This window comes from Mauremys mutica, chromosome 7, assembly GCF_020497125.1.
Source record: "Mauremys mutica isolate MM-2020 ecotype Southern chromosome 7, ASM2049712v1, whole genome shotgun sequence".
Lineage (NCBI taxonomy): Eukaryota > Metazoa > Chordata > Testudines > Geoemydidae > Mauremys > Mauremys mutica.
The window spans coordinates 43986938-44013508 of record NC_059078.1 but is presented as its reverse complement, the minus strand read 5'-3'; the positions used below and the strand labels follow the sequence as shown (position 1 = coordinate 44013508).

Below are 26571 nucleotides of genomic sequence, written 5' to 3'. Positions count from 1 at the left end.
AGCATGCAAAGGCCAGCTCTATCTTGTTAGATTTTCTGTTGCAAATTATCTTCTACAGGTGCCACGCTGCTCAGCTTGGGTAAATCCTTCACTTAAGTGAAAGTCACCCCGTGCAGAGATATAGTACAAGGCCTATGCTTTACTTAAGTCCCAGATTTTTTTTTCCAGAATAATGCTGAAAAAAGATTTACATGGTGATTTGTGCCAACTCTCCGCATAGGGTGATTTTAACCCCAAGATAAGTGAGTGTTGCCATTTTAAATCTTAACTAGGAGAAGAGCAAGAGAAAGGGCTAACAGTATTGTCCTTCAATTACAGAAGACAAGGATTTGTTGGCCATTTTTAGCAGAAAGTGTCTGCAGCTAATGATTTATGACAATCTCCAGGTGAGACTGGTGTACTAACATGACTCATGGCAAGGTCAGACTGGTGAAAGTCTCCTGTTCTCTTACGGGGCACTTACCCTCCAACTGAAGCCAAAGGTAGGACTCTTTCACTTTGGTGACTGTGGCAATGCAAATTTCCCCTGGATCAACAGGGTTCACAGCCTCAAGCTTCATGTTCTCTTTAAATCCATGGTTGGAAGTTAGCTAATAAAAAGATGACAGAACAAGGGATGTTTGGAGACAATATGTGAATTTACAGGCCTATCAGATGTAAACAGCCAGGTGGAGAACTAAAACATACAAATTTGATTACACATCCATGATGGGGGACTTCGAACACATGTGGGTAATCAAGGATTCAGAAAGAATTTTCAGTGTAATTAACAATTGTCGGAATATGTAACCATATTTCAGGTTAAAGGGAATTTCAGATAAGCAAGGCAGAATGGTACGCAATGACACACTCACATAGGGTTGCATTTGCACTGGAGCATGAGAAAAATTCAGCTGAGAGACTCACTGACAGGATTTAACCAAAACTAGAATCAAGAAACTTTGCCGAGTTATTTACCTACAAGTGACACACCAGTAGCTAGCAAACTGAAATAATCAGACTGACAGGCAGAAGGCAACCCACCTCTCTACCCACTCCTCTCAGAAAAGACCAGAGTCTGTATTTTCAGACACTGAGAAGAGAGGGCAAGAGGAGGATAAGCTGCAAAAAAAGCTTTGCCAGCATCCCCCTTTTCTAAACCAGGAAGTTTGAGTGTTTCCCTGATGACTACATCTGCCTCAGTACTTGGCAAGGCTAAGAAAACAGCCCTCTGGTGATGCTTTCACAAAGTGTTCAGCTAGTAATACCACCACTGTGGCACAGAATGACAAACCCCAACTCAAGTCCTTGCAGTTTACTTTTAAAATAAGCTCAAAATGTTTCAATGGGAAAAATTATATTGAATTTTCAAGTCAAACCTTAATTACCGTTAAGGAAGAAGAGTGGGGAAAAAACACCCTAGATAGGTGGCAAGGGCTGAGCAGAGGAAGGGTACCATTTTAACACAGATGCACACATGAAAGACCAGTGCAGTGGCAGTGATTCCATGAACAGTTACAGCTCATGTGAAATGGCCTTTTACTCTAGATTCACACTGCCACTGACAGCAGCATCTGGTCTGTAATCTGTTAATCTGGGATCTCAATTTTTTTGTACAAGCACTTCAGTTCACCTTTATTACATTCTCTAGACACTTCTGTTCCATGAACAACTATGAGCTCTGTTTAGGTCACAGGGTCAAAAGCATTATGTGTCCACTGTAACAATCACAGGAAGCAAGGGTGTTGTTTATGTAAGTGGACATCATGTGGAGTAGCCACCAGTACAGGAAAAAGCATTATTCTGCAAAAGCTCACCAAAGGAAAGCAGCTCTGGGGAGCAGCCTCAGCACCGCACTGTTTGAGGTAGTCCGCCCAATCAAAGTCCTGCCCGGGATAACCTGAGCAAAGAGCAAGCAAAGTGGTTGCTTAATTGCATTACACCAAACAGATGACTCCAGTCAACCAAATGCTTGCATTATGCAAGATATGGATGATTTAATTCCCAACTGGGGCCTGTGGGTTGCAGTGTTCAATGACAGGCCTAATCCAGCACCACTCCCACAGATACGGTATAAGGAAATCCACAGCTTTGCCAAGTAAGCAACACAAGATCAGGCCCTGTGTGGTTTTGCATGTTTTAAGTTATGCCCTACTGCTTGAGAGTTTGTCTTCACTGCAGCATTAGCTCAAGGTATAACTCGAGTGCTGCCCCTAACCGGACTCCCGTTCTCACACAAAAGTCTCTAGCCAAATGAAGTGGTGCTTTAAACTTGAACTAGCTGGCTTGTCAGGAGGTGTGGTTTGAAGTTTGAGTGCTGCTAACATCAGGAGCTAGTAATGCAGTGAGAACTCAGTTACTCTATGCTGCTAATGGAAACACTCTATGCTGTTCAAGTGTTATTTGCCACTAAGTCCATAGGAGGTAACTTGAGATAACACTGCAGTGAAGACAAACCTTAAAATGTCCTTGCATTAGCTTCTCTGTTAATACAACTGAAGCTGTATTGTGATATGTTCAACCTCATCTTAGAAGCTTGCCTAGATCCCTTTTGAAAATGAGATGCAGGCTTCTATATCAGTTTGGTGTTGCAACACTGAGTGCAAAAACACCTAAATACCTTTAAAAATATGGGTCTTAGTTTCTCTTTAGAGACTGTCTGCTTGAGGTAGTTTGGACATGCTAGGCATGAGAGGGCATTAACCAGAACATGTTACTGTAGGTTGACCACATTCTAGAGAATGCAGAAGGACTCCTTGAAAGGTGTCCCACAAGATCAGACTGCACAACTGAAGTGTCTCTCACTTTTAAATGAAGTGTTATAATCCAGAAAGGCTTAGATTTAATAGAAGTCATTATTTACATAGTGCCTTAAATTTGCTAGGCACTGATGTACTATTTATTAAATAAATGACAACTAGTGTAATGAGGATGAATCACTATACAAATCCACTATGTAGCCATTAAGCATGGTAGTTAATCTACTTTGTTATTCCATAATTATTATTTTAATAAATCTATATTAATTTGGGATATGGGAATCTTAATGCAGAGCTGTAGGGAGCTCCAAGTATAAAAACCTCCAGTACCCAGGCAAAATAGTTTCTTTTTGGAGCAGATATTCCCTTCTCCTGTACTCTGTCTAAACAAGATGAACATAAAGGAAGGGAAGCAGGGACCAAGAAACTGAACTGTTGTACTATTCTGCCAGCATAGGATACTGCATGTGATTGAAAACAGCAGGGTTTCAGCAACAGAATAACTACAGCACTGCCGTAATACTTCTTCAAAGTGGATAGCTAAGGTATTCTCTACAGAGTACTACCATGACTCAGGTTTAGGAATTTATAAAAGATAAAAAGTTACACATGAAACAGCATCTGTGATACTATTTCAGATTAAATTGCAGTAATTTCATCTAACCTCTCCTGGGATTAACCAAAACAGGGGCTATTTATGTTTTTTATATTATGTCAGCCAAAGCTATGTCCAGTAGGAATCTCAAAGGCACCACACTTTCTTTAGAGAAGAAACCATTTCTGTGCGTGCTGCTTAGAAGAGAAGCCTGAAACCTTTTAATGGGCTCTGAATGCAGGCCTGGGGAGCTAGACAGCTGGAACAGCAGTGCTGCTTTGGCCATAGTACCTCGGTACACCTAGTTTAAGGAACGGGAAGAGGCAAACTCATTACACTTTCTGCTCCTATTAACCAGTGAAAAGCTAAAATGAAGCTCAGACTCTATGCTGATGGGTGGCAGTATAAAACCCTAAGATCTTTGCCCTCTGCTCTACACATTTCCATCATTGAGCACTTGGGGAGTAAGAAAATAAAGCTGAACAGTCAGGATGAAGAAGAAGAAAATTCCACAGCCACTGTACTGGCTACAGCATTCTGATATCACAGGAAGTGAGGCTATAGCTCACTAACTCCCTGCACCCTGGAATGCATGCTCCCTCCAAGGATAACCAGATGCTTTCAGTCCAAGCCCAGCATGGGGTGCCCACAGACCTCAAACCCAAGTACATCTCCATGAGAAGCCCAGACTCCACCATCTTAATGCTGCTGCTTTCTTGAATTTGGATCTTTCCCCTTTCTCTTGCTGGTAGCACACATCTCTTCTGCAAAAATGCTGTCCCAGCTTGTAGATTTTTAACACAGTGCACTAGGGGATAATAATCTCTTCCTTTCAAAGAGGCCTACTGCAATAAGTGAGAGAAAAGTGCAGACATGTACCTGGTGGAGGGCTGAGATGCAAACCATTTTTCAGACTCCACTGCACAGGAAAGATACCAGCACTGTTGACATGACAAATGTATGACCGGCTGGTTGTGCATTCTGGTCGTAAGTCATCAATTTGTACCAAGAAATATTTTTCATTGAACACCTGCAAAGTTATCCAAAAAGAGACACACAGATGGCCTTTAGGGTAGCAGATATACTATTTTAATTTTGGAAGGCTAATCTATTGTCAAATATTTTCCAAATCCCACATCTGCAAATATTAGAGGGATTTTGGGGTGGTGGGGAGGAGAAAGACAGGATGATTTACAGAATCACAGACCAGCAGACTGCATGATAATATCTGCAAATGTAATAGAACAATTAATAAAGCAGTCAATTTATAGGCACTTAAAAGACAAATGAGGTGATAAATAGCTAGCAATAAGTAATTGCCTAGAGAGCTATATGACTCCAAGTAAATAAAAATGGGCTCATCAAAACAATCCCTACCAAGGTAACTTAATTTGTTTCTCTTTGATGAGATAACAAGCTTAGTAGAAAAAAGGAAATAGAGTGGACATACTATATCCTGGCTTCATGTTCCTCACACTACACACAAGATATATGGATTATTATTTAAAAAAAACAAAAAACCCCACATGCACTCACGTTGGTTGTTTTTTGTTTTAAATATCACAATAATGAATTATTTAATGTGTGACAATGTTGAGTGGGATCCTAGAGAGGCTAGTTATTTCATAAATTCACTATTTTCAATAGTGACTGACAACGAAAGAGAGTGCGAGAGAAGATTAAATTTATGTGTGATCCACAGCTTGGAGAGATGTGTCCAATATGTTTTTGGAAGACAGGATTATGAGACTACAATACAAATTTAAGAACTGAAAAGTCCAAGAAGTATTTAGAATCAGACACAAAGGTATGACATCTTGTAAGGAGTAAACAAAATACATAAATAAAGAATGAGGACTATGGTTAGGAACCTGAGCCACAGAAAATGCTAAACAGGATGGATCAGCTATGCAGTGCTGCCACACACACACGCACGCCATATTGGGTGTTTTTACTTAGAATGTCAGATAAAAAAATAAAATAAAATCAACAAGCGCTATAATGATTCTACTCCATTCAGAACTGGCGGTACCTCAGAGTATTACATTAGTATTGCATATTTAAAGAGACTGATAAGTTAGCGTTCACAGGAGAGAGAAATAAAATGTCTGTAATGTAAGACACGATGTAGGAGCAAAGATTCAAAGAACAGCAATTCTATAGTAAAAAGCAAAGGGAGCACAACTTTTGTTTGAAAATACATAAAGGAAGACTAAATACGTTGTATAATCTGTGGCGTACAATCTCTTTGGAACCTGCATAGTGTGTGGATGTGCAGTCTCTTCTGGAACCTATTAGGTGTTTACTAAAACAAAGATGTTGGTAAAAGCTGTCAAACTCGGGAGTCTAAAGCAGGGCTCTCAAATCCATACTTGGCATCTTTTGAAAATCATAAGTATGCACAAATTCCACTAAAGTTAATAGCAGCTATAAGAATTTAGCATTGTGTGAAAATCAGGCCATTCTAAGTTGCATGGATGCGATGAAGTGGGGAATTTTTATATGAATGCTTTGTGCCTTAGTTTCCTCTATGTGCTACATATTTAATGAGGTGGTAGGAAAGGATGTTTATTGTTGCAGAGAACCAAGTGTGACCCTGCCTAGCAGCTGGGACCCAGACAGCCAGGACACTTTGTAACTTAGCGACTGATGGCCTACCCCATCTTGGAAGCCAGATGGCTTTGACCAATGGGAGAACCAAGGGCTACAGAGGGAGACCAGGTGATCTTTTTGCCCAGGAAAGATGACAAAGGATGGGGAAGGGGCCTTGGAGGTGATACAGAGTGGGCTGCTGGAAGGAGTGGTCGCTTCTGGACTACGAAGAGCAGCCTGAGCTCAACTGGATGCTGGACAGTCCCAGATGGACTTTGCTAAGATTTTCTATGCTTGAGACCCATGAGAATTTTCTGTGTTGTGTTCCAGACAAACAATAAACCTTTCTGTTTTTATGCATAGTTCGTGGACTCTCTGGGGAGAGGGTGTCTCACGGATAGAGACAGGCATGCTGAAGGTGTAGAGGTGTGGTTCCACGAGGTGGTGGAGCCTAGGGCTTGAGCTCTGAGAGAGTGGGACTCCCGAGAAGGGCTGTCACACAGAAGGGGGTTCCTCCCAAGGACTGTACGGAGCCAAGACAGCACTGACCCTGTGATTCTGTGACACATGACCAAGTATGGATTTAGGAGTCAAAGTTTAGGCACTCAGCTTTGATCATTTTGTCTGTTTATTCTTTCAAGCTATGATTCTCACTGAACCAATTTTTAACTAAAAAGTGTTCACCCCTGGGATAAAGTCACCTGGCAGTACCTGACCCACACGTGATCCATGAAAAGTCTTCAGCTTAAACTCTAATGTAAGATTTAAGAAAGCATGCAGAGAATTCTCAATCAACAAGTACAGAACAAAAACAGTAACTGAGCTTCAGCCATAGCCAGAGAATTCAGAATGACTCCTGGTACCTTAACAACTGTAGCAGGAGAGAGGACAAAAGGTGCTACTGGATCCACAGCCTCTAACTTCATGCTCGCAGTGAATGAATGCACTCCAATCACTGGCTTGTCCTGAAAACCACAAGATTAGAGCACAGATTAACCATGTTTTGTAATGGAAAAGAACTGACAGTTTTCATATTGAAGCATGTAGAAGTTAATTAAGACTTTTTTTAGCTCATCCTGCCTTGTTCTACTAAATCTTCTAAAGTTTGGCACAGGTGACCGAGTACCAGCAAGAATTGTATAATGAAAATAAGGTGGCAACTGTCCTTCCCCTGAAGCTGTGAGTTTTTCCATAATATCAGGGAAACCAGGGTTGGGCCCAGTCACAGGGTGGCCAGGCCCTATAAATGAAATAGGTCCAGTGCCTCGAGCCAGAACAGGTACTTCCATTTGGCCAATTAAGAGGGTGGGGCAGCAACTGGGGCTATGGAGGATCAAAGAGAAACAGGGGGGAGAGACCCTGTGAGTCATTCAGGAAAGGCAGGTGAGACCTGCAGGAGACCAGGAAACCGAGGAAGGCCCTGGAAGGATGCTGTAGTTTGTTCCTGGGAGAAGGCTGCAGGCAGGAGAGCAGAGAAAGGACAGTTACCTGTTCCGTAACTGGTGTTCATCGAGATGTGTTGCTCCTGTCTATTCCACAGTAGGTGTGCATGCTCGTCACATGCACCGGTACCGGAAGTTTTTCCCTTAGCAGTACCCGTACTGGGGGAGCACCACGGCGACCCTGTATATCGCGCTATAAGGGGAGCCGCGGGCTCCCCGCATCCTTGGTTCCTTCTTGCCGGACAACTCCGACAGAGGAGAAGGAGAGCGGGGTGTGGAATGGACATGAGCAACGCATCTCGAAGAACGCCAGTGACGAAACAGGTAACTGTCCTTTCTTCTTCGAGTGATTGCTCCTGTTTATTCCACAGTCGGTGAGTCCAAGCAGTATCTGTTGGAGGTGGGTAGGAGTTCACGATGGTTTGGGATGACGTACCACCCAGCCGAACCTGGCATCATCCCTAGACTGGGAGACTATCGCGTAATGTGAAGTAAATGTGTGAACTGATGCCCAAGTGGCCACCCTTCAAATGTCCTGGATGGGGACATGGGCGACGTAGGCAGCTGAGGAGGCCTGAGCCCTCGTAGAGTGTGCCCTAATGATCGGTGTGTGGGGGTGAATCCCTGCCAAATCATAGCACATGCGTATGCACGAGGTGATCCAGCGGGAAAGTCGCTGGGTGGAGATAGGTTGCCCCCTTGTCCGCTCGGCCGAGGCAACAAATAGTTGAGAGGATTTCCGAAACGGCTTAGTCCGATCCAGGTAAAAAGCCAGCACCCCATGCATGTCGAGCATGTGGAAGTGGCATTCCTCATTAGAGGAGTGGTGTTTAGGACAGAGCATGGGGAGGAAGATGCTCTGCTCCATATGGAATGCGGAGACCACCATCGGGAGGAACGCCGGATGTGGGCGGAGCTGGATTTTATCCCTATGAAAAACCGTATAGGGGAGTTCCAAGGTTAAGGCCCTGAGTTCTGAGACACGTTGGGCCGACGTGATCACGATGAGGAAGGCCACCTTCCACGAGAGGTGTGACCAGGAACACGTGGCCAGGGGTTCGAAGGGAGGCCCCGTGAGACGAGACAAGACCAGGTTGAGGTCCCATTGCGGCATGGGGGGGCCTAGCGTACGGGAATGAATGGTCAAGGTCCTTCAGGAAGCAGGAGGTAATCAAGTGGGAGAAGACCAAGTGGCCTTGCACCGGCGGGTGAAAAGCTGATATGGCCGCCAGGTGCACCCTAACTGAGGCAGGTGCCAGTCCCTGGGCCCTAAGAGGTAAGAGATAGTCCAGCATAACCTGGAGAGGTGTGGTGGCGGGGGAGACTCCCCGCTCACTCGCCCACCTGGTGAACCTGGACCACTTCGCCACGTACGTTCGACGTGTGGATGGCTTCCTGCTTTCCTGGAGGACTCATCTTACCTGCTCCGAACACCTATTCTCCTCCTCATTCAGCCACGGAGCATCCAGGCTGTCAGGTGGAGCGTGGCCAGATTGGGATGAAGGAGGCGCCCTCCGTCCTGGGAGAGGAGGTCTGGGCAGAGTGGTAGCACCCTCAGGGGGGCCGTTAAGAGGCATAGGAAGGGCCCGTACCAGTGTTGGCGGGCCCACGCTGGGGCTATGAGAATGACTTCTGTCTTGTCAGCTTTCACCTTCTGAAGGACCTTGGCAATGAGGGGGAACAGGGGAAAGGCATAGAGGAGATGGCCCGACCAGCTCAGGAGGAACATGTTGGAGATCGTGCCTTCCCCCACCCCTCCCCTGGAGCAGAACCGGGGGCAACGCCGGTTCTGACGGGTTGCAAACAGGTCGATCTGGGGACATGTTCCGGGTCCCCCGGGACCATCCTGGAGGGCAGGTGATTTGGTGGGGGTGAGGTGAACTGCAACACGTAGTCCTTGGAAATGGTACTGAGGACCCACTGGTCCGAAGTTATACGGGACCACGCCCTGAGGAAGGCAGACAATCGAATGCAGAACACAAACTTTATTAATCAGGGGGTCTCCCTGGCAACAGGCCTGGTGCCCCCCTGCAAATAGTCAAAACCGCCTCTTTCCCTGCCTCTTGCCCTTAGAGGGTCCAGGCTGCGGGGCAGAGTGGGACTGCTGCTGAGACCAACGCTTCTGGTCTCTGGGTCTTTTGTATGGGTGCTCATATCTGCTCCTCACAGGTTGAGCCGCCAGGAGCAATTTGGCCTTGTTCTTAGCCAGGGGGACGTAGAGGCCTAAGGTCTGCAAGGTGGTGCGGGAATCTTTCATCCCATGCAGCCTGACGTCTGTCTGGTCCGCAAAGAGCACCTTGCCATCGAACGGGAGGCCCTGCATCAGAGACTGGGCCTCTGTCGGCAGCCCAGACAAGAGCCAAGACGCCCTGCGCATGGCGATCGCGGAAGCCATCAAGCGGGCCACCATGTCAGCAGCATCGGACGCCGCTTGCAGGGCTGCTTTAGCCACCGCCTCTTCCACGAGAGCCTTGAAGTCCTTCTTATCCCAGTATGGGAGGAGGGGCTCAAATTTAGGCAGGGACTCCCACAGGTTGAAGTCATACCTGCTCAGTAAGGTGGTTAGCTATCCGAAGCTGGAAGCTGGCTGACGAATACAATTTTCTGCCAAAGGAGTCCAGTCTCCTGGTGTCTTTTTTCTTGGGGGTGGGCGCGGGCTGGCCCTGTCGCTCTCTGTGGTTTACTAATTCCACTACAAGCAAGTTGAGTGCCAGGTGGGAATAGAGGTATTCATGGTCCTTCACCGGCAGAAAGTATTTCCTCTTGGTCTTTTTCGAGATTGGGGCCAGAGAAGCGGGAGTTCGCCACAGGGAGGTAGAGATATTGGCAATACCCTGGTGCAGAGGCAGGGCCACGCGGCCCGGTGCCAAGGGAGATAGGACATTAAAAAGGGTAGCAGACGGACCCTCCATCTCCTCGGCCTGCAGCTGGAGGTTGGATGCTACCCGCTTTAGCAGGTCCTGGTGCGCCTTGAAGTCCTCCTGTGGGACTGGTGGAAGAGGTGCCGCTACGGTGTCGTCCGGTAATGGAGCCAGGCACCTCGGTCGGTGCCGAGACCGAGGTCAGAGTCCTGGCGCGAGTCTGCTGACTCGTGACCCACAGACTTGTCCTGTGGGCGGCCAGACGAGGCCGATGGAGCCTTGGACGCTCCGGCGACCGAGCGGGCCTCCGTTGGGGCTGGCACCGATGGCCACGGTGCCCACTGTCCTTGCCACGGGGTCCCTCACCATTGGTTTGGCTGTGCCCATGATGGCAATGTGTGTCCCGGCAGAACAGAGTGTGCCGAGGATGGTGGACAGGTCCGAGGCCGAGGTTGCTGACGAGCGCTCGGTGCCGTGGGAGCGGCAGGAGCGGCGTCTGTGACGTTGTCTATCTCGGGACCGGGATCTTGACATCAATGAACGGTACCCACGCGACGAGCTGCTTCAGTACATGTGACGGTGACGCGAAGCCCGGTGCCCTGACGCTGAGGTACCCTGAGGGGAGCCTCTGGCGTGACGTCCAGATGAGCGGGAGCTAGAATGGGAACGCCGATGTCTGTCCCGTCGAGAACAGCTCTGGTATCTAAGTTTAGCAGGGGAGCGCTCTCGGTACCTCTCTCGGTGCCTACACTCGCTGGCAAGCGGCGGAGAGGGTCCCTGCGACTCCCGTCCCGACAGCGGCCCAGACGGTCTGGCTGGCGTCGAGGGTGGCCGGGAGCAGTCAGAAGAGCAGCCGCTGCGCGCCGAGCAGTGCGGGGAGCGGTCCTCAGAGTGGAAACTGTGGCTGCTCGGAGAGGTCTGGTGGGCACCCAACAGGGGCTTGCCTAGAGACCTAGGGCCCATGCCCGTTTGTGAGCTCGGGATGGGCAAAGACATGTCCTTCACAGCCTGCACCGCCTCCAGTGTCGACGGCATCCGTACTGGTGGGGATGCCTGGGCCAACAGTACCGGGGCTGCTCCACTCCATGTGAGTTGGAGCTTTCGAGCTTGCGGGGGGGAATTTAGGGCTGCCTAGCACGGGACCAGCCTCCCTCTTATCCTTGTCGCGGCATTGTTGCGAGGCCAGGCCCTTCCCCTGCTTTTTGGAGGGAGAGCGGCACCGACTGGTCAAAGGGGCCTCGCAGGGCCTCGCTACGTACCGACGATGCGGCGGCCAGCACCAAGTCCAATCTGCGTACCGGCGTTGGGGACAGCGCCGACTCCATCAGGAGAGTTCTAAGTCTAATGTCTCTCTCCTTCTTGGTCCTTGGCTTGAATAACCTACAGATCTTGCAATGGTCGCTAATGTGAGTCTCACCCAGGCAGCGAAGACACTCAGTGTGAAGGTCGCTCCTGGGCATGGAATGGCGACAGGAGTTGCACGACTTGAAGCCTGGGGCACGGGGCATGCCCCGAGCCCACTAACAACTGAAGGACGATCTATCAACGGTACCACTAAGGTCAAGAAGAAGGGGCACAGCAGAGCTGGAGCACAAAGTTCAGACTATCTTCACTGGCGGCAAGAAGGAACTGAGGGTGGGGGGAGCCCGTGGCTCCCCTTGTAGTGTGATATACAGGCAGCACTCCAGGGGTTGCCGCGGTGCTCCCCCAGTACAGGTACTGCTAAGGGAAAAACTTCCGGCGCCGGTGCACATGGTGAGCACGCACACCTACTGTGGAATACGCAGGAGCAATCACTCGAAGAAGAAGGCTGGTATCTCCAAGCCAGACTTCTGGGGAAATGGGGGCTGGAGAGGGATGAAGGCGAGAGGAGCAGTAGAGGGAGTTGTGTGCTGACTCCTTAGCTGGACAGGAGAGCAGCAGAGGAACTTAACCTGCTGCTATCTCCAAGGCTAGAAAGCAAGAAGTAAGGGAAAGTGTGAGGACCAGGGGGAATGAGGGATGTTTTCCTGGTGAAGATGATCTCCCAGCATAGCGACTGTGAGGGAATTTCTGCTGGGAAGATCAGGGTTGCACTTTAGTTGGAAGGGCTGGCGTGGCTGTCTCGTCAGAGAGGCATAAGAAGACTGACGAGGAGCCTTGGGGTGGTGGAAGATGCTGGCATATGGTATGTGGTGTGTTGTCATGGGATTTTAAGGACTCTATAGACCAGTGTGCTAAAGGGGCCTATGTAGGGACTTTTTTTATGGACTGATATGCACTATAGTTTGATAATAAACTTGCTTCAAAACCTTCCTTGGGGCCAAAGAGACTGAAGTGGAATCCTTGGGTTGCCTGAGAGGGTAAACTGAGGCAGGCGCACTTGTGCCACAGCAAGATGCTCCATGTGGGACAACCCTATGACAGGCCCCAAGAGATTTTCCCCAGGAGCTTTGCAAACTGTGGCTTGATCGTGCAGCAGAATGTGGCCACAGGCCAAACAAGTCAGTTAAAATATTTTTCTAATCCTCAACACTAAAAAAGGCAAGACAAAATAGTTGATCCCTAATTTTCAGCCACCTGAATGGGGAACATCAGAACCTGTATCAAATGGCAACACTGCTCAATAAACACCTGACCTTGACATGACACATCATTGTAGTCAGCAGTAGCAAGCCTTCACTCAATTTGCTCCAGTGGCTTGCTCTCCTGCATTAATTCTGACAGCTATGACGAAAGCCTGCAGTTCTCACTACACTATCTGGAGCCTTGCTTGATCAAATTCTGTGCACTGGATATTTTACCTTAAAGAGATCGGTGGGTACTGAGGACCCATCTTCTTCCTCTTTCACCTTTGTCAAGATGTCCTGCCATTCTGCCTCACTCTTCAGGGACCGGATAGCTTCAGCAAAAAAAGGTAACACAGTGAATGAGCAGAGTTCATAGAATCATAGAATCTCAGGGTTGGAAGGGACCTCAGGAGGTCATCTAGTCCAACCCCCTACTCAAAGCAGGACCAAACCCAACTAAATCATCCCAGCCAGGGCTTTGTCAAGCCTGACCTTAAAAACCTCTAAGGAAGGAGATTCCACTACCTCCCTAGGTAACCCATTCCAGTTCTTCACCACCCTACTAGTGAAAAAGTTTTTCCTAATGTCCAACCTAAACCTCCCCCTCTGCAACTTGAGACCATTACTCCTTGTTCTGTCATCTTCTACCACTGAGAACAGTCTAGATCCAGCCTCTTTGGAACCCCCTTTCAGGTAGTTGAAAGCAGCTATCAAATCCCCCCTCATTCTTCTCTTCTGCAGGCTAAACAATCTCAGTTCCCTCAGCCTCTCCTCATAAGTCATGTGCTCCAGCCCCCTAATCACTTTTGTTGCCCTCTGCTGGACTCTCTCCAATTTATCCACATCCTTCTTGTAGTGTGGGGCCCAAAACTGGACACAGTACTCCAAATGAGGCCTCACCAGTGCTGAATAGAGGGGAATGATCACATCCCTCGATCTGCTGGAAATGCCCCTACTTATACAACCCAAAATGCCATTAGCCTTCTTGGCAACAAGGGCACACTGCTGACTCATATTCAGCTTTTCGTCCATCATAACCCCTAAGTCCTTTTCTGCAGAACTGCTGCCCAGCCATTCGGTGCCTAGTCTGTAGCAGTGCATGGGATTCTTCCGTCCTAAGTGCAGGACTTGTATCTTCCACAGAAAATGAAGAGGGTGAAGCTAAATTACTTTTATTTTTGACCCATTAAATGCTAAGCAGAGCATCCATTAAGAAACCATATTGCTTTACCTCAGAGCTCCGGCTAAGAACTCTCAGCTTTTCTAAACGCTTAAGGATACCTTGTGTATGAAGAGGGACTACATAAATCAAGTTCCACTGTGTGAACTATATGCTTCTACATCTTTAATTTGATGGAGAGCTTGCGGTCATACTGATCACACCCATAGTGTAATAAAAGAATGTAAAATACTGAATTTACTAATGATATGAGATTTATTGCTGGTCATTTCCTCTATTTTTATGGCTGCAGGTTCAACTGGCAGCAAGCAATGAAGTATCGCAGAGTGCAGCACAGTTAGGTGGGGCTGTTTCCTTTAGTATGCCCCATCACAGGTTGCTACCACTTCCAATGGGGAGAGATAATTTGGGTTCCTGATAAGATTTATTAAGGGATTCCTGGAACTGGATACCACAGGCTTTTCTCACAGAATATCAAGGAGGCAACCCAAAATTAGATTAAGAAGATAATTCATATGCCCAGTGTTTTAAAAAACTGCACTATTCAAATCCTTTAAGAGAGAGAGATTGATGGCATAGAATTTTGTTTATTTTCCATCAATATAGTGATGCAGGTGAAACAAACAGAATATAATTTTTCAGTGAGATTCCAAATCCTCCTGGTTTGGGATTTGAGACAATTATCAATGGGGATATACTCTCACAGATGTCAGCAGGAAGATAGATTGGGCTTCTCCTCTAACCACTTTTTTTTTTTTTTTTTTTAAAGATTGTGACTTCTAAAAAACTAAATTCACATGCACTGCTAAAAAGTTAGAATTTAATGTAAATACCCATCACTGAGACCATGGGCACCTTGTGTTTCTAAAGTAAATTCTCTTCTGCTTTTGCAGGTAAGGGATTAAGAGAAAAGTCCAACATTTTACATCAGAAGTGTCACTGCCTTTTGATCTGGTGACCAAAACCAAGAATTATTGTGATTCAGGGGATAATTTCCAAGGATATACTTTCAAAAAAGCAGTGTGATTAGTCACTCTCAACAAGTCAGCTACATGACACAGCAATATGTAATTAGCAGGAACAGTACCCCTTTGGGGGAGTTGCGGCCACATACCCAAAACCACCAGAGGAGTAAAGATACTTGGCAAAACAGCATCTTTGGAAGCTTGCTTCTGTTTAGGTAATTACTGCCTAAGGTGTCACCCCCAATTATAGTGGACAATCAATTATCATAATCAGTTTAATTAGCTCCTCTTTTAAAACATGTATTATGACAGATCATCTTGTATGGTTTTGTTAATGGAGGAGGTTCTTATGCTGAAGTGGGAGTGGCACCATCTCCACTTCCCTGAACTTCTGAGAGAGCCATTAACATTGACAGGCATTTGAACTACATGCATTGTTCACCCCCCCATTCTTTAGGGTGTACTAACTTTCCAGGACAATCTACTATGCACTGTTGTACTCCTACTTCAGATGGAAGTCTAGGCATCATAGTGGGCTGGGAAGTCTCTATTGGCCTAGCTTTAATAGAGGTGTGCTGTTAAGGAGCAAGAAATGGGGACCTTTGTGCAGAGCTCTAGGATGGAGCCTCCCGAGAGATGAAATATAGCATTGTATTAGTTACACTTTATTACAAGGATTGTTTTCCTCCTACCAGAACCCAAGGCCATTAAAATAAATGTCAAAAGACAATCCTTCCCCCACATTCAACCAGATTAAAGATGGTGACAGGCAAAAGCAGCTATAAACATTAGAACAAGAGGGTGTAACCTCTGTCATACTATTTAATGAAACGCTTTTTCATTAAGGAGTGGGATGTTTGTTAGATCTCAGTCTCGTGGTGTGTGCACACATGGATCTGGAATCCAGATTTAAAGTACAGAAGAGGGGACTGCAGTCTCAAGCTCATGATCACCAGCTCTATCGACAATAGATTTAAAATGTTACTTGGTACCTGCTGGAGGTTGGAGGTCATATCCCTGTTGAGTTGCCCATCCCATTTGATGAAGAAATGGATCCAAGTAGAACATCCACTGATCAGACTGGTCAGAATCTACCAACCCTTCATAGCGCAATTTGAGCCTCCCACCAACATTTTCAACCACCTTGACAATCCAGGCTGCCAAGGAATCTTGGGAGTTTTGACATTCCAGTCTGGAGCCTGGTGCAATGAGATCCAAGGGATTCTTCCCTCTGTGAAGCTGGAGGCCAAAATGGACAGAACAAAAAAGGACCATAAGGAAAGTAACCCATACAACTGGTTCAAAAGAGACTGAGTTATGTAGATTCTGCACTGTCACTGATGCTGTGTCTTAGACACACCTTCGTGCTGTGGACCACTTGTCCAACTGAAGCATGAATATAGGAGTCAGATACCATAGTACCACTAACCAAAGAGATTACAGAACTCACTAGCCATGGTTGCTTGCATCAGAGCTCCTGCGGTATCTGCAGTCATGGTCATAAAATTATGGGGTTTTTGCAAAGCCATGGGATCAGTGTGCTGTTCATCTGTTGTTTCAGAGGCATTTGACAGTTGTACATTCAGGGCTTGAAGTGGAGTAATACAGCCCACCCTTTAAAAATTCAGACATCTTTTTAATATGTAAGAGGACAGGACAGAAAAGAAGCAAAGATGCCCATGTTAAAAGGTGGAATATAAACAATGTTTAAATGGTAAGCATCTCACTCATCTTCCAAAATGTAATCACAATGTTCTGTCTGGGGAACAGATTAAGATTAGAGATTGAATGAGATGGCCAGGTTTTTGTTCTTGATTCTATTTTATTCAAACCAAGGATCTAGCTACAGAGAAATGGGTGATGGCTAGGTTCTGAATTTGTCCCATTTCAAGCAGAGGTACACGAGTTAAGGAGGGAGACAAAGGAATGGAAAAAGTATCTGTTCAATAGTAAAGAGAAGATTAACAGGGGACATGACTAAGGAAGGAGGCACTTTGAAGATCAGACAAGGAAGAGATTCCACAAAGCTATTTGGAAGGAGGAACAGGCTAAGAGAAAGGGCTGGGCACTAAGGGAATTTTTGAGGAGCTCCTTTACTCTGACAGGCATTAGTGGGTGGAAGAGAGAATCTGAACCTGCAGTTATAAACACATTCAGGAAAGCATTTGACAACACACAAATCTACGCAGATACCAGAAGGTGGACAGAACATATTTTTCTGAATTTCAACAGCTTACAGCAATAGCACTTAAAATTAAGAAAGATGTAGAAATGATTCACTTACAAAGGGCTTTACTTTATATACTGTGGTTAAAGATGCTAAGAGTGTCGTAGCCCTAAAAAAGAAGCCTCACTGTTGTTTCAAGTGAGTTAATTCAGTCTATTTGAATAAACACTCACACCCTCTAGCAGGTTAGCAGGAGCACTGCATGCTCCTGTCAGTGTCTGTCGAAGGAATTCTTCCTGGTCAGATATCTTATCCTTGATACCTAAACAAAAAACAAGGGTTAGAGATTACTTCTGTGGCCAGCAAAATGTTACTTCAAGCAACAAGTCATTTGAGTGCCCTTGTGACATTTCATTCAGGAGGGTACACTGTTATCCATGTCAATAAGGTGGCCCATATGCTCCTACATCAGAATGTGACTTTACCTTAGATTACTTAATGATAAGCAAGATTTCACATTAGTGTTATTTCAACAGATAGTGTCAACTCAGAACTTTCCTTCATTTCAGTACAAGAGTACAACCCTTTCAGATAACAGACAAGAGTTGGTGAAAGTGGGTGGGTCTGAAGTTTTAAATAAAATCTATCGTGAAGTGAACTTTGTTAAATAACTGATCTCTGTTTCACCTGCCTTGAAGTGTGAGCGTCAATCACTTTGATAAACAGGTTTCACAGGGAACCAGTATGGGGAGCTGCTCTCGGGGCATCAGGTCTCAGCAGTTACCCAGAAATGATGCGAGGGAGCAAACACAAGCCCCTCTTGGGGATGGCCCATCAGACATTCCATTCCACAGACAGGCACCAGGTGAAAACCAAGAGCACAACCCTGACAGCATCTTCATCAAAGATCATTCTCAGGCTGTTTTCTTTTCAGACTCTGGTAACTGACATCAATGGGAGCACCATACGGATATGTGGCAATGAGGGGAAAAGAGTGTTAAGAAGGAGGACAAGGTTCTATGTAGAGAAGGCCTATACTGGAGTGGTCGTACAGAGTCTGTTACAAGGAGGGACAGCAAGGTAGTTAAGTGTAAAACACCGATTGTGCAGCTCAAAATTAACCTGGTATTTGTTTTTTTATTTTTTGTACATCACAGCCACTGATATAAACATAGCTTTGAGAATGAAACTTATGACAAGCACAAGGCACAGTCATTTACAGAGTAGGTTCTATGTAAAAACAAGTGGTTTTATGAAAAGAAAAAAAAAGTCTGAGTGGCAAATGCCTAAAAAATAGCAAAGCCAAAGAATTTGGGGGGCAATGGCTAGTGAGTACCAAAAATCTACGTTTTAAAGGCAAGTTTAATTTGGGTCCAAGCTACTGGTGCATCTCAGAAAATAAAAGGATTCATTATAACTGCAAGTACATAGAAGTTTTTGAGAGCAGGCAGTCAAATAAGCTCAACAGTTTGAGATGTTTTATAGCAAGTGCAAATTGCTTCTCCTAACACTTACAAAGGGCAAAATATACATGAAAAAATAAATTCCACATTCCCTCACTTCCATGGGGAGTTGTTACCTTCAGGCACTTTGAGAATCTTTTTGTTCTGCTCACACCAACCAACTGGATGTAAGTCAGCTGTCATGATGTCGCACCAAAAGTCTGCCTTGCGGTCTTCCCCATAGCCATCGTAGCGTAATAGGAGCAACTGCCCACAGGTAGTGATGATGGTGGCTACCCAGTAGGTATTGTGGTCAGACTTGATAGCAACCTCCAGCTTCATACCAGGGGCAAAGCCATTCTGCAAACTAGTGTCCACCTGAAAAAAGTAAAAACAACCACAACTCAGGTTTCAGAGTAGCAGCCGTGTTAGTCTGTATCCGCAAAAAAAACAGGAGTACTTGTGGCACCTTAAAGACTAACAAATTTATTTTAGCATGAGCTTTCGTGAGCTAAAGCTCACTTCTCAGTGGCTTATACAAACTCTATGGTAAGGAAGGTAAAGCACACCCTTTTCTATTTGGCCAGCAGCCCTACCAAAGCTCAGACAACTGTCACCTCCCAAAATGCCAGTTTGCCTCCTCAGGGACATATATCTAAATAATTAAATGGCATGAAGGAATCTTTTTATCATTAATTAAAATAAAACCTGCTCATTGCAGTACATCATCCTTTACCCAAGAGCTCAGTTAGTCACAAGTAGGCATTCAGGCCAGTTGATGCTAAAAGTAAAATATTTCAACATACTTTGATCCCTGGTGTAAAAGAATAACATTTTCATTATTCCTCATTATTTTCATTATTCTGAAATATCCCAATTGGCACCTCTCCATCCTATTTTCTCTAACCTCGTTGGATCAAGAGCCCTCTTATGGAAAGCATAAATGAATGCTTCATACTGAAATTCCACCACCACCTCCCACTCCAGGGACTGATGCTTATTTGTCTAACAAGGTCTGACTCAGCTGCCCAGCAAATTCTAGGCTTTAATGATTTTTCTGACGCTCCTCCCTCTGAGTCCTGGTCAGCATACTGTCCTGTTCTTTCACTAAACAGATGGCTTCTCTTCTGTCAACAAATTTTACTCTTTTAATGTTTTTCTTGTCTTCAACTGCACTTTGCTCTGTTTGTTTCTGTCCTTCACTCCAGTCACTGCACCCCCTTATTACTTCTAATATCTTAGAGGTTTGGAATGGTTTTACCATTGCATTCCAGTAATGTCCACATAAAGCCTAAGACTGACATACACAATTTGTAGAACATTAAGAGCACTGAGGAGCCTCATCTTATTCATTCTGCTAGCACCATCATTAACTTCTTTCCAAGATAAAAAAAAAGTCTGGCTGCACAGTCTTTCATACAGAAGCTTCTACCCTTTTCTCAAAATGAGAATGCAGTACAGGATGCTTCCCTTCCCGTGGTTGAAGTACTTCTGACAAGGCAAGAAGACCTTAACTACATTACCACTACAGCAAGGGTCAGCAACCTTTCAGAAGTGGTGTGCCGAGTCTTCATTTATTCACTCTAATTTAAGGTTTCATGTGCCAGTAATACATTTTAACATTTTAGAAGGTCTTTTTCTACAAGTCTATAATCTATTACTAAACTATTGTTGTATGTAAAGTAAATAAGGGTTTTAAAATGTTTAAGAAGCTTCATTTAAAATTAGATTAAAATGCAGAGCCCCCTCCCCCCCCCGGACTGAAAATCAGCACATGCCATAGGTTGCCTACCCCTGCACTACAGTATACATCTGAGCTACCTTTCCACAGCTGAATCTGAGTTAATTGGTGCATATACTTGGCTGGTCTCAAGGCCCCATTTCTCTTGGATTAACTGCTAGAAATATTTTGCCACAAGTCAGACACAAGTTGGTTGATTATTTTTTTGGTGTGTGTGTGTTATTGACTACCAACCTTCTTGTTACTGGCTGGCCTGTAATTACTTGGATTATTAGATTTTAATCAACCATCCATTTAAGCACAAGTTTATTATACATAGAAATGTCAGGAACACCAAAAGAAAACCAAGGCATAAGTTTATAGATGCCTATTATTAAGTGCTCAGCTTCTTAAGCTCTTGCTCTTCACCTTTGGAGTTCCTGGTCTATTTGACATTCAGAATCCTTAAGAAAAAAAAATCACCTAAAACCTAGGCTATTTAAAATAAAAAATTGAAAAGAGCACAATATTTTACACTCTAAATCTTGAGAAGACAGCCACAAGCTCCCTTCTCTACTGCAGCTGGCAACATCTTCTGTACAAAACCTGAAGGAGGCAAAGCAACTCTGTGTTTCCATGACAGTAAATGGGGGTCCCGTCTCACTGTGTTACAGAGATAATCGCATGGAATTAGAAATGAACACTCTGACAGAAGTAGCCACCTGTGGAAGTATTGTAGTGCCATAGTCCCATGTAACTGCAATAAAGGTTTGCCCATTCACCAGAGGATCCCTTGGAGTGAGAGAGGTGAGTGCCCTCTTCTGGTATAGAAACAAGTTTGCAACAAAATTATATTTTGTAGACAAAATGTATGGTCCGGCCACTGACAAGATTCTGACAGGTGAGACACCCTGGGTAACAATTCTGAAAATCTGTTAAACTTTCAAGCACTGAATTTAGAGAAGAGAATGTTATGTCCTGCAAGTATAAAACTGAGTTGCCTGACTGAGGACACATCTCATTATTGTTTGTATTGCAACAGCACATAGTGGCCCCAGTAGGACAGGACCCCACTGTACTAATTGCTTTACAAATACAGAAAGACTTTCTCTGTCCTAAGGAGACAACACTGATTAACAACAAGATGTAATAAGTATAACAGGAGAAGGGAAGAGGTGTTGTACAAACAGAATAAGGGAACACAATCATGTGGGTACATAAGGCAATGATGTGCTCAATTTCATGGCCATACACAAGTTACACACGCAAAAAACATAGGAGCAATAGAGCGTCTCAAAGAAAAAGGTGGCTAGAGCTGGGAGGGAGGGGTTAGTTGGTTTTTCTTTTTTTACATGGACAAAACCACAATTTTTCTCCAAATCTCATTCTTGGGAACTGATGAACTCTTAACTTAAAAACTTTCCAACAAATTTCAGTCAGAAGCAGACACCTAGCAGGGAAATTTCAGCCAGAACAGTTAAAGTTTAGCAAAGTTATAAGCACTGAAAACTGAGTCTTATAATAGGAAGTGTCTGGCAACCTGAATTACAGGCAATGCTTGCAGGTCTTCCTATAAAAATCCAACCATCTCCAATTGCCAAATCAGCCTAGCATCACTAGCTGGCTATCATCCCAACTACAGGGGAATGAGAGAGTGGAAGGGAATGCATAGGCAGAGAGATTAACAGATTTATTAGTCCAAGGAAAATAAGTATAAGAATGCACAGAGAAGCTAGACACCTGGTCACAGAGCACACAAGTTAAAATAACCTTGATCACAGGAAGCAAAATGCTTCCAGGTTCCTGAGTCAACTCAATATGAGGGCTAGAACCATTTGCCTGGGGCCCATGGACTTATTTCAGGTGTGTCAGACTAGATCAAAGGTTCTCAATCTGTACATATGCTAGTGGTAATGGTATATTTGCTTAGTTACATGCTGCTGATTCCCTTGTTCCTAGCTGCAAAATCATTCATGGATTCATATATTAAAGCTAGAAGGGACCATTATGATCATCTAAGTTTGACCTCCTGCATAATACTGGCCTTGGAATTTCATCAAGTGGTCTGATGATTATTACCTTCACTAAAGAAACTGCACCTTATTTCTAGGCTGAATGTATCTAGCTTTATCTTCCAGCCATTACATCTTGTTATTCCTTTGTCTTGTAGACTAAAGAGCCCTCTACGATTAGAAGTTACTGCCTATGTAAGTACTTATGGCCTGATGAAGTCACCTCAGAACCTTCCTTGTTAGCTAAATAAATTTAACTTCTCAACCTCACAGTAAAACAGGTTTTCTAGACCTCAAATCATTCTCATAGCTCTCTTCTGAACTCTTTCTAATTTACCAACATCCTTTTTAAAGCGTCTACACTAGAACTGGACATAATATTCCAGGGATGTTCTCACTAATGACATATACAGTGTAATAATACCTCTCTACTTCTCATTGATAGGCTCTCACTTATACATCCAAGCATTTGCTATCTTGGTCCTTTGAGTCACTGCTTACCAAGATACAGTCCCCCATCTAGTATATTTAGGGCCCTTCATTTTCATTTATTTTATTTTATTTTATTTTCCTGGCAATTTATAAGTGCTTATTTCCACAAAACTAAAACAGGTGAAAATCAGTGTAAAAACCTATTAATAATTTTTCTGGGTAAATAAACAGGGTTGATTTTGGTGGACAGAAAGGGGAAAAGAGTGTTCAGTAAATTAATGCTTTGAATTACGTTCATCAATGCGGTTTGCCTCAGAACTAACACAGAACTCAAAATACAATGCCACTTCTGAGTTTAAGAAAACTATGTATCTCTAATTCCTGAATAATTTTTTTTATTTGAACAAACAGTTTACTGTTGCAGACTTAGAAACTATTAGCCTATAAATATTTACATTTAATAACTGGTCCACACCATTTGCAGCACATACACTCAACTTCATCCTTTTCTCTGTGTTCTTTTTTTTTTTAAACTTTGTTTCTTCCCCTTTTAGGTGTCAAATCTTTAAACAGTTATCTGCTAACAGCTTGAAATGTGTATGTGGTGGGAGTGAGATTCATCAGTATGTTCAGATGCGCACGCACTTCAGAACATATCTGCCTGTTTGTTTATTGTGTCTCTCTTCTAGACTAATACATAGCCTTACTTCAACAGGCATCTTTGCATATACACGCAGATTAATGTATTATCATAATACATATACCTCATGCAATGTATTGTATTTTCCTAATAAAACAAGATTTTTTAAAAATATTTGAATGATACAAAAGTAGGGTGAAAAATCGGAAAAAAATAAATACTTTTTGTAAAACCAGAGAATTTTTCGATAAAAACTGGTTTAAACTGAAAACGAAGGGGCTTACATATACTTTTGGTTCTTAGATCACCTTGCATTGAGCTATATTAAAATGCATGTTGGTTCAAGTAAGCCTAGCTTTTCATGGGATCCAGATCACTCAGTAGAAGACTTTTGACTTTTTTTTTTTTTTTTTTTTCTGTTAAGCATTTTGTTTTCTTCCTATGATTGGTAAAGGTATTGAATTGCATTTGGCCAAGATCACATCACTGTGGGTCTCATTATAAATAACCCCGCTGGATGAGTCCCCATTTGCAATTGCTTTGAGATCCATCACTAAGTCAGTTTTTAATATGTGCTGCATTAATTTTGTATATAGCGTATATATTTATCAGACTATCATGCATATAAAATCATACTAAAAGCTAGAAAATCTATTACTTTCCATTAAAGTAATTGCTGTTGTTACCAAGTGATATTATGAGATCAGAGGGGAGATGTCCCACAAGACTCTGAATTTGTGGAGGGGAGAGGAAAGGGAGAGTATGCATGAGGTACTATTAAACTTCTTCCTAGTGTGTAGCACATCTTAAGAATCACTGAGTAGATCACCAACTCATGCCATTCTAGCCATGGTGATTTTGTAATGTGTGCCGTACAACTATAGTCTCTTAAACTGAATAGCATGAACACAAATAAAATACAGGACAACAAAAAACCATGGGAAGAATGCCATGCATGAAGACAAATGGACTGAAGGAAACTTCAGAAAAGAAGCAATTGTTGATAATTAAAATGGCAAAGGAGACAAAAGATGGATTAACAAGGGCTGCCACAAAGTCCTGATAGCATGAGACAACAAGGGTGGGCCTCTGAGTTACCTTTTTTAAAGAACGTACTATAGAGTATTCCTAATATTAACCACCACACTTGAGTGGGGCTTCCCACTACAAGAGTAGGGGATGAAATGAACTCCTTTCCCACCTTGGGAAAATGTTTTATGGAACTGTAGTTGAAATCCGTAGTTTACAAAATATTCTTTAAATATAGACTTGTTACATTATATAGGGACTTAGTTGTGTCTCATTCTTTTATTATTTAATTTTAGTAACTAAGATGTCTCCAAAGAAATGTGTCACCAGCACAAATGGGGTCAAACATAGTGAATTACGTTATTTCTAATATTCTACCAATGTGGGAGTACAACAGATGACATTGGTCTCTTAAGATAGCTTTGAGCCTTGTGAAGATCTGTAAAGTACTAGAAATGGAAAGATCGCCATCTTCACTTGTGAAAAACCTTGAAAACCCAAACTGATGTAAACCAGTGCTTAAAAAGGACCAAAAAGAGCATGGCTCCCATTTCTGCAGAGGGATAGCAGAGAGGAAACAAGAGCCCTCCACACAGCATAGAAGAAGTTCAGTTCAGTCTGAGTACAGCACAATGAATCATTTTCTAACTTTCCCCAAAAATCCTCTGCTTGGGTGATTGTGGACTGGAATCAGGTATATGTGTTGGAGGCAGAAGGTGGGCGAGAAGCGACTGTCAGAGAGTATTTTGCAGGCTCTCCCAAATATGCCATTAGCTGTATCTACTTGCTGTCAGCTGTTTTGTCAGCAAAAAAACCAACCAACCAAACAAAAAAAACCTCCGTTTTCCTTTTACTCAAGTTTCTGTGAAGAGGACATCAAACATCTCACTTTCTGAACTTGATGCCCTACGGTAACACTGATTAGAGTCCAAGCTATATTCATGTAAAACTGGTTTATTTGGAAAGATGGGCAAGGAAGGTTTTTTTTTTTTTTTTAAAAACACAAAAAATGGATTATGTGAAGTATTTGCATGACCAAAGTGAAAGCCTTTTATTGGTTCCTTAAAATATTTCTATATAAATCATTCATCTTGGTGAATTAGGGCTCCCAGAAAGCACTGAAAACATGACTCATGATATTTCTAACACTGAGTGAAAAACTAGGTCTGAAATCAGACCCGTATCACATTTTGAAGTTCAGAGGACCATTTACATTAGAACCTCAAGTGTTAGGAACACCAGAGTTATGAACTGACCAGCAACCGCACACCTCATTTAGAACTGCAAGTACAGTAACCCCTCACTTAATGTCATCCCATTTAACGTTGTTTCATTGTTACATCGCTGATCTGTTAGAGAACACACTCATTTAAAGTTGTGCAATGTTTGCTTATAACGTTGTTTGGCTGTGGGGGCTTGGAACCAGGGTGGGCCGGCAGCCCCCCCATCAGCTCCCCTCCACTCCCCCACAGTGCCTCTCGCCCACTGGCAGCCCGGCAGATCAGCAACTCCCCCTCCCTCCCTGCACCTTCTGCCTGCGGCAATCAGCTGTTTCAAGGCATTCAGGAGGCTGGGGGGGGGGGAAGAGGGAGTGGGGAGGAGCAAGGACACAGCGTGCTGGGGGGAGGGGAGGGGAGGGAGCAGGGATGGGAAGAGGCAGAGTGGGGGTAGGACCTGGGGGAAGGGGTGGAGTGGGGGCAGGCCTGGGGCAGAGCTGGGGGTAAAGCACCCCCCCAGCACTTTGGAAAGAACAGCAAGAGGAGCAGCCGGACGAACCACCCTCTTTCACCCTCTGACTCCACCACCTCAACCAAGCTTCGCAATCATCATTGCTGAATACAGTATTACATTGTTTGTTTAAAATAGTTTAAAAACATGTACTGTATATTTCTTTTGTCTGGTGAAAAAAATTCCCTGGAACCTAACCCCCCCATTTACAATATTTTTTATGGGGAAATTGGATTCACTTAACATCATTTTGCTTGAAGTCGCATTTTTCAAGAACATAACTACAACATTAAGGGAAGAGTTACTGTATGCAAGCAGGCAGAAGCAGACACACAAAAAAGCAAGCAACAGATACAGTACAGTACTGTGTTAAATGTAAACTATTAAAAATTAAGGGAAAGTTTAAAAAGATTCGAAAAGATAAGGAAACTTTTTGTGCTTGATTCATTTTTCTTCTGCATAGTAAAGTTTCAAAGCTG

At 44.0% G+C, this 26571-nt stretch overlaps 1 protein-coding gene across 3 annotated transcripts in view; it reads right to left on the bottom strand.

Annotated features, from left to right (window-relative positions):
- SFMBT1 (Scm like with four mbt domains 1) overlaps positions 1–26571 on the bottom strand; it is a 138240-nt gene that overhangs the window by 26872 nt on the left and 84797 nt on the right. For all 3 annotated transcript variants that reach the window (XM_045025115.1, XM_045025116.1, XR_006581206.1), the window contains 8 exons: positions 18669–18909; positions 17323–17411; positions 15915–16161; positions 13012–13109; positions 6789–6890; positions 4213–4363; positions 1797–1879; positions 464–590 (listed from right to left, as the gene is read on the bottom strand). In XM_045025115.1, coding sequence (XP_044881050.1) covers positions 464–590; positions 1797–1879; positions 4213–4363; positions 6789–6890; positions 13012–13109; positions 15915–16161; positions 17323–17411; positions 18669–18909 — 1138 coding nt within the window. The remainder of the gene's footprint in view (positions 1–463; positions 591–1796; positions 1880–4212; positions 4364–6788; positions 6891–13011; positions 13110–15914; positions 16162–17322; positions 17412–18668; positions 18910–26571) is intronic.